Source organism: Myotis daubentonii, chromosome 10, assembly GCF_963259705.1.
Source record: "Myotis daubentonii chromosome 10, mMyoDau2.1, whole genome shotgun sequence".
Classification (NCBI taxonomy): domain Eukaryota; kingdom Metazoa; phylum Chordata; class Mammalia; order Chiroptera; family Vespertilionidae; genus Myotis; species Myotis daubentonii.
Genome location: NC_081849.1, coordinates 66836522 through 66849267, shown reverse-complemented (window position 1 = coordinate 66849267; position 12746 = coordinate 66836522). Strand labels below are relative to the sequence as shown.

At 39.8% G+C, this 12746-nt stretch overlaps 1 protein-coding gene across 4 annotated transcripts in view; it reads right to left on the bottom strand.

Annotated features, from left to right (window-relative positions):
• Positions 1-12746, bottom strand: part of ZNRF2 (zinc and ring finger 2) — a 74524-nt gene that overhangs the window by 17270 nt on the left and 44508 nt on the right. For all 4 annotated transcript variants that reach the window (XR_009454788.1, XR_009454789.1, XM_059712675.1 and 1 more), the window contains exon 2: positions 7942-8037. Coding sequence is in view for 2 of the 4 variants with exons in the window: in XM_059712675.1 (XP_059568658.1) it covers positions 7942-8037 (96 nt within the window). In the remaining 2 variants the exon portion in view is untranslated. The remainder of the gene's footprint in view (positions 1-7941; positions 8038-12746) is intronic.

Genomic DNA, 12746 nt, shown 5'->3' with positions numbered 1-12746 from the left:
TAACCCTTTCTTCAAGGAGCCCTGATTCTCTCTACCAGAGAATGCTATTTCAAAACCAAGAACTGGTGTCAAAGATTTTTTCAGTAAAAAAGCATTACAAGGGAAGTGCTAGGAAGTGAGGTGAATGCTAAGGAGTACAGTTTAAAGGGGTTAAGATAAAAGTAACTATAATCTAGGACTGCGGTTCTCAACCTGTGGGTCGCAACCCTTTGGGGGTCGAACAACCCTTTCACAGGGGTCGCCTAAATACATCCTGCATATCAGGTATTTACATTACGATTATAACAGTAGCAAAATTACAATTATGAAGTAGCAACGAAAATAATTTTGTGGTTGGGGGTCACCACAACATGAGAACTGTATTAAAGGGTCACGGCATTAGGAAGGTTGAGAACCACTGATCTAGGAGGTGCTGAAGGATCAAGAACACTGGAGATCCCAAAATCAGTTTAGCAGAAAATGGAAGAAATGAAGTAAATCATAAATACTATAAATATTTAGATGGCAAAGGAATAAGACTATCTAGAATATTTTTCTTTTTTACTTTTAATCTTACATTACCTTAATACACTGTTAAGATGTTAAGAGTTAAATACAATTCTCCAAAGGCAGAGCCTACCCTGAAACCAAGCCCTGAGTGAGTGTCTGGGGAGATACTTCTCAAGGCCACTCTAGGCAAATCCAGGAAGTGTTCTGAATTATCAGGGCCAAAGTGACTTATGGGGGAAGGGGGAGGAGAGAAAAGGCATTTTTTAAAAAAACGTTATACAAGCAATAAGTGGTCATTGAAAAAATATTCACAAGTCATTTATTTTAACAGTTCTAACATCTTTCTTGAAGTGAACAAAATACTCAATGACCCTCTGTAAAATCCTTAACTCCTCTCCTTGAGAAAAATCCTTTTAAAAAAAATCACATTTCATAATTTTTACATCTGAAAGGTCGATCCCTGGCATGTTGTGGAGAACAGCTAGGTGCTCTCCTACGCTCTCTACCACAAACTGAGTCACTCCACCACCAATCCTCCAGTCCTGGTGACTCCTCCCTCGCCAAGTCCAGCAATCACTAAACCCAATTCTTCCTATGCTTCTGTGATAACTTCCTCCTCCCAGCACATCATAACCATTTCCCACATAAAGTACCATACTATTCTCCAAACTGGTCTGTAAATAAACTTTTTATATTTATTTTTATTATTGACAGTATTACAGATGTCCCCCATTTCCCCCCTTCTTCCGGAACCTGCCCCAACCAAGGCCTTCAAGGCATTACAGTCTGTGTCCATGGGCTATGCATATCTATCTATATAAAAGGCTAATATGCCAGTTTCGGTCCAATCCCCACAGGCCAGGCCAAGGGACCCCACCGGTGCACCTGTGGAGATTGGGCCGAAACTAACTCTCTGACATCCCCCGAGGGGTCCCGGATTGCAAGAGGGCACAGGCCAGGCCGAAGGACCCCACTGGTACACGAATCTGTGCACGGGGCCTCTAGTATGCATATAAATTATTTGGTTAATCTCTTCCCAATTCCCCTCCCCTCCCCTTCCCTCTGAAATCTGTGAGATTGTTCCATGCAGCCATGTCTCTGGACTTTTTTGTTCATTAGATTCCACATGTAAGTGAGATCATGTGATATTTGTCTTTCTCTGACTGGCTTATTTCTTTTAGCATAATAATCTCCAGGTCCATCCATGCTGCCACAAAGGGTAAGAGACCCTTCTTTTTCACAGCTGCACAGCATTCCATTGTGTAAATATACCACAGCTCTTTTATGCACTCATCTGCTAATGGGCAGTTGAGATGTTTCCAGATCTTAGCTATTGTAAGTAATGCTGCTAAGAACATTTTAAATGTAAATTGGTGTTTTGAATAGCTATGTTAACAGAAAGATGTAAAAATGATTTGAGTGCCATAGGTGTGTGTAATTCTGGCAACTGGATAAGACTAACCCAGCCGTGGGCAAACTACAGCCCGCGGGCCGGGTTCGGCCCGTTTGAAATGAATAAAACTATTGAAAAAAAAGACCGTACCCTTTTATGTAATGATGTTTACTTTGAAATTTTTTAATTCACACAAAGACTCCATCCATGCTTTTGTTCCGGCCCTCCGGTCCAGTTTAAGAACCCATTGTGGCTCTCGAGTCAAAAAGTTTGCCCACCCCTGGACTAACCACGGTAAAGTTTCTTATTATGACCATTTCTGATCCATTATCTTTATAAAGTAAACACATACTTTGTTTTTACTTATTTCTTATTTATCCTTTTATGATTTTAATGATTTGGAAATATAATTTATAGTTTTAAAGTTCTTGGGGTGCTAATTCTAATCACATCTGCTGACACACCTCATATATTTTTTATTTTTAATCGCAAGTTCACTTTCAATAGAACGTAACTATTTTTGTCAGTTTACGTTTTAAATTGAATATACTAGCATTAGTTAGTAAAATGATATAGGTTTAAAGTGTACAATTCTATAATACATCATCTGTATATTGTATTGTGTGTTCACTACCCCAAGTCATGTCTCTTTCATCACCATCTATCCCCCTTTACCCTTTCCTGCCTTCCCCCACCCTCATTTCCCTCTGGTAATGACCATACTATTGTCTGTCTATGAGGTCTTTGTGTGGGTTGTTTTTTTTCCCTTAATCCCTCACCTTTTTCACCCAGCCCCTCTACCCCTGCCCCCCTCTGACAACTAGGAGTCTGTTTCTACTTTGTTAATTTTGTTCTTTGGATTCCACATGTAAGTGAAAGCATATGGTACTTGTCTTTCTCTGAGTGGCTTACTTCACTTAGCACAATATTCTCCAGGCCCATCCATACTATCACAAAAGGTAAGATCACCTCACACCTGTCAGAATGGCTATCATCAATAAATCCACAAATAACAAATGTTGGCAAGAATGTGGAGAAAAGGGCACCCTTGTGCACTGCAGGTGGGAATGCAGATTGGTGCACCCACTGTGGAAAGCAGTATGGAGTTACCTCAAAAAATTTAAAATGGAACTGCCTTCTGCCTCATAGATTCCATGTCTGGGAATTTGACGGAGGAAGCCCAAAACACTAATTCAAAAGAATATACACACCTATGTTCACTGCAGCATTATTTACAATAGGCCATATTTGGAAGCAGCCCAAGTGCCCATCAGCAGCAACTCAAGTGCCCATCAGTAGATAAGTGGATAAAGAAGCTGTGGTAGCCCTATCCGGTTTGGCTCAGTGGATAGAGCAGGGGTGGGCAAACTTTTTGACTCGAGGGCCACAATGGGTTCTTAAACTGGACCGGAGGGCTGGAACAAAAACATGGATGGAGTGTTTGTGTGAACTAATATAAATTCAGAGTAAACATCATTACATAAAAGGGTATGGTCTTTTTTTTCAATAGTTTTATTCATTTCAAACGGGCCGGATCCGGCCCGCGGGCCGTAGTTTGCCCACGGCTGGGCTAGAGCATTGGCCTGTGGACTGAAGGATCCCAGGATCAATTCTGGTCAAGAGCACATGCTCACGTTGCGGGCTCGATCCCCAGTAGGGAGTGTGCAGGAAGCAGCCAATCAATGATTCCCTCTCATCATTGATGATTCTATCTCTCTTCCTTCCTCTCTGAAAACAATAAAAATATATTTAAAAAAAAAGAAGCAGCAGCAGCAGCAGCTGTGGTACATTGACAGAAGGTAACTATTTTTCTATAGAAATCCCATGTAGGTTTTAGAATAGTTTTGCCAACCTCTTCTGGGACACTGTCTACTTTGAAATTTCCATAATATGGAATAAGAGATGTGACACTTTCTACTGAATTAATTTTTTTACTTCATGGCTTGACAGCCAATTTATAGTACAAAAAAAAATCTTCACTTCAATGATGCCCTATAATCTATGAAGTCATTTAAAACTGCAACCAGGAATCACACTTAAAACTCAACAACAGAAATCACCAATGCAAATAAATGCACACAGGCACCAAATCAATTAACAGAAATCTGACACTCTCTCTCCGGGGAACACATCCCTGCCTTTCCCTTTCCCTTACCTCCCCCCAATCCCCACCCCTCTAGGCCTGTAATTATTAGCTTCCTCACTCCCAAGCTCCACTGGCCCTTCCTTTACCTCTATACCGTGTTTCCTAAGCACATTTCTTCTAGAAATTACTTCTTCTACCTCTATAATTTATCAAATAAATGTTCTCTTACAAAAAAAATAAAATACATAACAAATCTTCCACAGAAGGGCAAGTTCACAGAAACTCTGGCAATAATCACCTCCTTATTTAAAATTCTGCTTGGAGGTTGCTGGCAATTTTTTTTTAACCTCACTTATAAGAGACATGCCCATTCAGGAAACATCCTGAACTCAGAAACATTAAAATGTGTGTGTGGGGGGGTAAAGGATGTGTATCTTAAAACCAAGAAAATGTAGTATGTAAGGCAGAAAGCAAGTTTATAACTTAAAATGGGAACCACAACTGGCTGAAAAGCCGGACAGTATCTACAGAGGGAGAAAGCATGTTCCTGCCTGCACCAGCACACATGGAAAGCCAGGCCACCTGAAGGCTCAGGAGCACACTGGAATAGAGCGCCCGCTGCAATGTACCTCCACATTCCAGTGAGCGTGACAGCACTTTCTCACAAGGTGGGATCCTTATAACTCACTTTCATTACAGAACAAGTTCCCTTCCAAATGACTCAATACATATTTCTTCAAATATGTCAATTTAACATCTTCTTTCTGATGACTTGAAAAGGCTCTGCTTTGATTCACTACATGAGTTTATAATGAATTCTCAGAAGACAAACTTATTTCAAGCTACCCCTCCTCCAGGTACAAGTGCACACACACAAATAATACCAATTAAAAATAAAACAAAGTTTTCTTAAATACAAATCTTACTGCCCTCAATCACAGAATTCTAAAATAAAAACTGAACTTTATAATAGACACAAAACATGCTAAGATCCAGTGAAGTTTAAAAACCAACAAAACCAAGACTAAGAATTTGCTGACAATATTTATCTCATGTGTTTTAGAAGATGGGGGACAAGGAAATGAAGAGGGAGTATGCTCATAAAATTTGTATCATGTTCACAGACGACACAATGAATTACTAGGTGTATAAACGGAAGTACATGAAAGAGGGAATGGTATATGAGATAGGCAGTCCCTGATTTAAGGGCAGCCTATACATACGGACACTCATTGTGGCATTTTGAAATTTTTCCCATCCTGCCAAAATGCCACCAGCAGTAGATAACCACTCACAACACTCTGAATCACTCCCTCTGTGATCACTTTGGAACTCCTATCTGAACCTCTGCTGAGCCAGCTGCCTAAACCCTGAGGAGCTTCCACCTTGACAGTCAATTCTGTTCTTCAGTTACTGGACTTGGTATTTTGATATATTCACAGATTTTTTTTTAAGTTGTTGTGGGCTAGTCTAACATTTAGACTATCATCTCTGTGAGTATGAATTTGAAACTCCACATTACCAACTTATATTCAAATTTCTATAATTCATCCTCTTCTGGAATTTGACTATAAATATATCCAGCATGAAAAACAAGTCCAGTTCTCCTTGCTAACTGTGAATGTTTGTATAGTTAAGTCAATATACATATAACAAATAAAATTCAAAAATTCAGATCTAGCTACTTTAGATAAGGCTGCAAAAGGTATAAATTAATAAGCACTATGCTGAATAAAATTCTCTTTTGAGTTGTTAAAAAAGAGATAACAGGCCAAAGATGGAGTCACTTGTGTTAAGTCCCAAGTCAGCAAATCAAGGCTTAATACCTCACGTACAGTGGGGCCTTGACTTACGAGTTTAATTCGTTCCGTGACCGAGCTCGTAACTCAAATTACTCACATGTCAAATCAACAGTGAACGAGTGAGACACGTGATGCTGGGCTAATGTTGTGGCGTTCACTGTGATGTTCGCTGCACCAACTAGCGGTGGGGTATCTGAAGCTGGCTCGTAACCTGAATTTTAGCTCGCAACTCAAAGCAAAAAATTGGCCGAGAGATGGCTTGTATCTCGAAAAACTCGTTAGTCGGGACACTCGTTAAGTCAAGGCCCCACTGTAATTGCAATTTCTGCCTCTCCCAGGAATGTAACCTATAACCAGTCAATCTGAAATTAGCTGATCAACAGTAGTGAGGTAATCTGTCAGACAGACCCATCTTCCCCTAAAGCAGTGGTTCTCCACCTTCCTAATGCCGCGACCCTTTAATACAGTTCCTCATGTTGTGGTGACCCCCAACCATAAAATTATTTTCGTTGCTACTTCATAACTGTAATTTTGCTACTGTTATGAATCGTAATGTAAATATCTGATATGCTATCTGTGTGTACCGATGGTCGTGACCCACAGGTTGAGAACCGCTGCAAAGAAAGATGACCTTGCCTGAAACTATTGGCTCTTTCCTAACAACTTCCTTATCTGGCCCCACCTTTGCTATAAAAGCCCTTCATTATGTACAGCCCCAGTATCAGCTAGATGGGATGCTGCCTGATTCTTGAATCACTGGATAAAGTCAATTAGATCTTCAAATGTATTCAGCTGAATTTTGTTTAACAACACAATTTAGATGCACATTTCTCTAAGGAATCAACTTCTATGAATTCAAATATAAAGCTGTGAGGAGTCCAGGTGACTAAAAAGGGTCTGTTTCAAAGATTCTGACTCACCTAAATCTTTTGTTTACAGTATCCCCAAGCAGAAGACTACCTATTGGTTAAGATACCACATAAGTGATATATAAAACTTTAATGACTTTAGCCAAATATTGACACACAAAAGACTGCTTTCTAAATATATTATACAAAAAGTAAATGTACAGAATACTAAGACTGTGTACAACTATTTCACATGGTCAAAAGAAATACATTTGTGCTTTTAAAGTTCAAGGCCAGAGTATTAAGATTTAAGGATATTTACTTTAAAGAGACCGATAATAAACATAATAATAGAGTAACAATAAGATAATGGAGTAAAGATAAGAAACAAGCCCAACCACTTTTACCTCAAATTTGAGGTAAAATGGAAATGCTTTTTATTTCTTAAGTAACTGAAATTCAACTAGATTATGCAAAGTAGCCAATTCAATTTCATAATATAAAAAGGTATGGATATAATCAACAGGTACATTTACTAAACCCTATTTTTTACTTACTCACGGAAAATGAATGGGAAAAAGTGCTCTACTGTCACCACTATAACAGTGTGGCTGAAACACTATCTTATCAGAGACTCCTAAACCAATTTGGAAAAAAAAGCTACTCAAAGTAACATGACCATTTCAGTGCTAAATTCTACCTCTCCCAACATTTTTTTTTTAATGAGTAGAAATCCCAGATTGTTAAATACTCCTACGTTGATCAACCTTTGGATGGATCCAAGATTGTAGGATCCATCTCTGTTTTAGTCAGTTTCATCTCAAGTTCCTAACACCATACCTTGAGAGTATTCACAAAACATTTGTTGAATTAAGTCAACCTATCAATTGGATTCACTGTTTACTGGTACTCTTCCGACTTATTCTATTTCAAACCAAATTGTACATCTGAAAAATCTAAAATTTCTCATACACTTTTGAAGTTTGTCCTTCTATTCATGAAATTTTGGGAAAAGCTCTCATTTTTCCTTTATTTTATCCCATTTATTTAAAGTCAGGAGTGAACGATTTGATTTTTTTTTTTCAAGTCTATTTCAAAATGTACCAAAACCACATGGAAAATCTCTTCCAGGGTTTTGAATATCTAGAGACACTGTGGTCAGGAAATAATGGTACAACCCTTTAAAGCACCAGGCCTAATTAGAGCACCAGTGGGCCTTCAAGGCTCATGGTGGTGCTTCCTGTCCTTTTAAATGTTACCTGAAACATGAAGTTCATTAAATCTAAGTAATCCTCATTTAAAACATTGAAGCACAGGACTTACCATTATAGGTTATTCTTGGCTTTGTTAAACACATCACAAGATGTAAATCCATTTCATCTGAGGGCACAAATTTTGAGCATACAGGGCACTTAAATCCTAAAAAGTAAAGGAAACCATGTTACTTAACTATTCTGAATATCCAACTATGATTTTTTTATAAGCATGGAAGATAAAGAGCATTTCAAACTTCAATATTACACTTATAATATTATACTACTTATGTACAACTTGGGATATTACAGTTTGTGACTGTAATATCCAACTTAAATCAGTTTATGAAGATCATCCCATTTCCAATAAAACAAGTTCAAATGAGGAGAATTTGGTTCACTACAAAACTCCCCTATCTTTTTCTAATTTAAGGGCCCAATCGCTCTCATATCTTTCTCATTTTTTTTACATTAACCTGAACTTATGATTGTATTCTAACTGTGCTGTGGAAATTACCTCCCCCAGCTCGGTATAGAACAATTTGAGTCACAGATTTTTTAGCTAGACCTAGCAGTACCTTAGAAACTACTCTACTTTTAAAGATTTATCTGGTGAAGAAAGTGCAGCCTTCCAGAGCAGCAAACTCAGGTCCAGAATCTAAGACTGCTGGCCTCTAGTATAGTGGCCTTTCTGCCACACCATGCTACTGAAGTCACAATGGGAACAGAAAATAGCAGCATACTTCTCAGGCAACTGGACACCTAAATATTAGCTAGTTTCCTACACTATTCAATCTGCACTACTAAGTATTTACCTGAAGTACTCTATTGAAAAAACAAACGGTATACAGAGAAAGAATGTGTTATGCATTCAGCTCTATCCTGCCCCTCACTCACCAAGGGGAACCTGTCCCATCCATGGTTCCTTGCTATTTCCCTGCTGCTCTCCTGCTCCCTCCCTGACATCCTTAAGGGGCTTGACACCTGATCCAAGAAAGCCACTTTACAGTTTAGCTAAGAACAACGATCGGAAGTGGCACAATAAGAACAACGATCAGAAGTGGCACAAAAAGATGGCCTGAGCCAATGATTTTTTTTGAAATGTGACTAAAAAACAGCAAGAGAAGACACTTGTCAGCTGCAAAGGGCTGAAGCCAAAAGGTCACATTTAGGTAACAGAATGGCGTGTCCATCCTGGCACATGTGTAAGCTGAACTCAGAACAGACACTATCGAAAAAGAGGAACTCAGCACACATGGCGATCTTGAGGCTGATGTGCAGAGGAGCCTAAGAGGTGCGGAGACAACAGCTGGTAAGACGGGTGGTGACAGAGGCCACCTTCAGGCCGGCACTCTCCACTGTGGAACACACATTCTCACGGGCACCGCCTCCCTTCTTTGTGACTGAAACTCACTGCAACCAATGAGTCAGACTAGAGTAATACCCCAGGCAGAACTACAAATTAGGAAAAGGTTTTGGCATGGTACTTAATGCAGGTATTCAACCCTTAAAAGAGATATATGGCTTTGTTAGAAGCAAAAATAGAATATTGGGGACTAGCTTTGGTTATGGGAAATATTCATCATGCTCTGTTAACCATGATTGCCTTGTTCTGGATAAAATAAAGAACAATCTAACCTGGCTGGGAGTTGTATGCCCCTGGGAACCTGGGAGCCAACCTTAGACCTGGGAAGTCAACCTTGGAATGTGGCCCATTCCCATTCAAGAACTGCCTATTATCATGGAAAGATTAACAACCTTGTTGCCCAAACAATGGAGTCCCACCCCAGCCTGCACTGCTTACTTCCCCATGCCTGTAATTCCTACTTTCCCATGAAATCTTTGTCTTACCCTATAAGAGCAGCTGGCTTATGGGAGGCTGCAGAGCAGACTTCTGCGGATGACCTGCTGCTCTCCCATACTGCTGGCAGTATTGGAATAAATGCTCATATAGGAGTCAAGCCTGACTCTGCTTAACAGGCAGCATGGACCCACTGACTGTCCAGTTTCATATTCAAACACTATTTTCCACACTGTATTAAAGCATTTTTTCTAAACTAGAAATTCAGTTTTGTATATTGTTTTCTCTCCTTGGGCTTTAGTTTACCTCTACATTAAAATATGATTACTCATCCCAGATCAGCAAAAACTCAAAAGCTTGACAATGCATTGCTGGTGAGGCTGCAGGACACAGGCACTTCATCCACTGCTTATGGGAATGTAAAATTGCACAACTCCACAGAAAGTACTTTGCAATATCTAACTAGGTTACGTCTGTATTTATTTTAGCAATCCCATTACTAGGATCTCACCCTGAAGGTATGTCCCCAACAATACAAACAACATATGCACAGACAGAGGATTCTGGGAAGACCCGGAGCAGGAAGAATCTGTCTCCCCACCTAGGCAACCGCTGCACTACGGCATCTACCTGACGTCACTATTTTGGAACTCTGGAGTCTACTGAAGGCTCCCAGCTCCCAGGGGAAGACTTGAACAGTATACTGTGGTTAATTTTAGCTCAGCTCAGTAGCAGCTGCCCTTCCTCCACCCCAGTCACACGACAGGCGGCGATACACTTGTTCCTGGTGCAGCTTGCACAGAGCTTGCAGGAGCCAAGGTGGGCAAAAGAGCCTGTCCTCCAAATACTGGGAACCTTTTCTCTGATAGCTGGTTGCTGCTTCTGACCCAGGAGGACAGTGAGAAGGGCACTCACTGTCCTTGGGCCACCACGCTTTTGATTTAAGCTCCTTGCACTCTGGCTGAAGAGACTTCAGCCCCACCTTCCATCTACAATTGCCCGAGAGAATCCAACTGAGAACCCCTGAATCCCATCAATTGATCCCCGTTACTCACAGAACCCTAAGAGAGAAATAAATTTATGTTTTCATTAAAACACAGTAATTTATTATGGCACTCTTTGAAATAGCCCAAGGTCAGCAACACATAACAGATCTGGTGAATAAAACATTATTCATCTACACAATGGAGTACTATGCAGCTATTAAAAAAGAAATGGAAGGTAATATAAACTAATATAAAGAGGTTGATCCAGGCTTAAATCTGCTCTGAAGGTTTCTTTGCAGATTGAAAAAAAATGTGTGGTGGGCAATTTCTTTTCCCTCGATGGTTCCTGATTTTTTAGGAAACAAAAATACTTAGGGAATAGCATTTTTACATGGTTGGCACTCAGTTTACCAGACAGTGCCCTCGCTGTTAAGAAGAGGGACTTCTCCATGTCCCACACCATTTGGGTGCAAGTTTAGGAGAATGTGAATGGGACCTACAGGAACATCTACTCTAATCTCCTTCTTAAGATAAGAAAACTCAGTGAAGTGAAATAGCAGTAGGGCCAGGACTAGGACTCTCTTCATTGCACTCTGTACTATACACACCTACCAGATCTCTCTCATAGGTATTTATAAATAAACAATTTACAGTATTGTGAAGGGGGGGTGTGGGGGAATGCCACATGCCTGACAAGTTCAGGGAAGGCCTGCATGGCAGTCTTGCAAACTTAAAGACCTAAAGTAACCACAAAGGATGATGTGAAATTAAAACTTTAACTAAAAGCAGTTATAGTGGGTAGTCATGTCCTAGACCGGTATTTTTCCTGACAAGGTCAACCTTTATCTTAAATGAGCTTATCCGCCTTTTTGCATCTACAATAATGTATCCTTGAAATGTTTGGATAATTTGCAACTTCCCTTTTTCCAGACCTCTTAGGGCACAACCTAATGTGCCTGGGCACCAAGGCAGATACCACAAATTCCTTCATTGTTGCTATCATGTTAATTGTTGATTTTTAACTATCCGTCTATCATTTCACTTTTTATCCAGTCCCAGGTCCCCCCCGCCCCCCCGCCTTTGCTTTCAACCACCTCTCTAATCTATCTCCAATGGATTTCATGTAACCCACCTACTTCCCCTCCTTTGATTTCAATGTATAAAAATAGATGAGAAACCACCATTCTCTGGAGCATTATCCCAATCCATTGAGATACTGCTTCCTGGTAATTGTCGACAGTTTGACTCAAATAAACTCACAAAAATTCTTTACAGGTTTGAATGTTTTTATTTTAACAGTATCTTATACACAAAAATGTTCTATCCATGCAACCTTTAGAGAGGATCTATTTTAAGCTTGTTTGTTTTCAAGGAGAAGGGATAACAGGTATATATGTTTATTTCTTTTTAATTTATTAAATCTTTATTGTTCAGATTATTACAGTTGTTCCTTTTTTCCCCACCCCATAGCTCCCCTCCACCCAGTTCCCACCCCACCCTCTGCCCTTACCCCAACCACTGTCCTCATCCATAGGTGTACGATTTTTGTCCAGTCTCTTCCTGCACCCCCCACACCCCTTTCCCCCCGAGAATTGTCAGTCCACTCCCTTTCTATGCCCTGATTCTATTATATTCACCATTTATTCTGTTCATCAGATTTTTTATTCACTTGATTTTTAGATTCACTTGTTGATAGATATGTATTTGTTGTTCATAACTTGTATCTTTACCTTTTTCTCCTTCCTCTTCTTAAAGAATACCTTTCAACATTTCATATAATACTGGTTTGGTGGTGGTGAACTCCTTTAGCTTTTTCTTATCTGTGAAGCTCTTTATCTGACCTTCAATTCTGCATGATAGCTTTGCTGGGTAGAGTAATCTTGGTTGTAGGTTCTTGCTATTCATCACTTTGAATATTTCTTGCCACTCCCTTCTGGCCTGCATAGTTTCTGTTGAGAAATCAGCTGACAGTCGTATGGGTACTCCCTTGTAGGTAACTGACTGTTTCTCTCTTGCTGCTTTTAAGATTCTCTTTGTCTTTTGCTCTTGGCATTTTAATTATGATGTGTCTTGGTGTGGTCCTCTTTG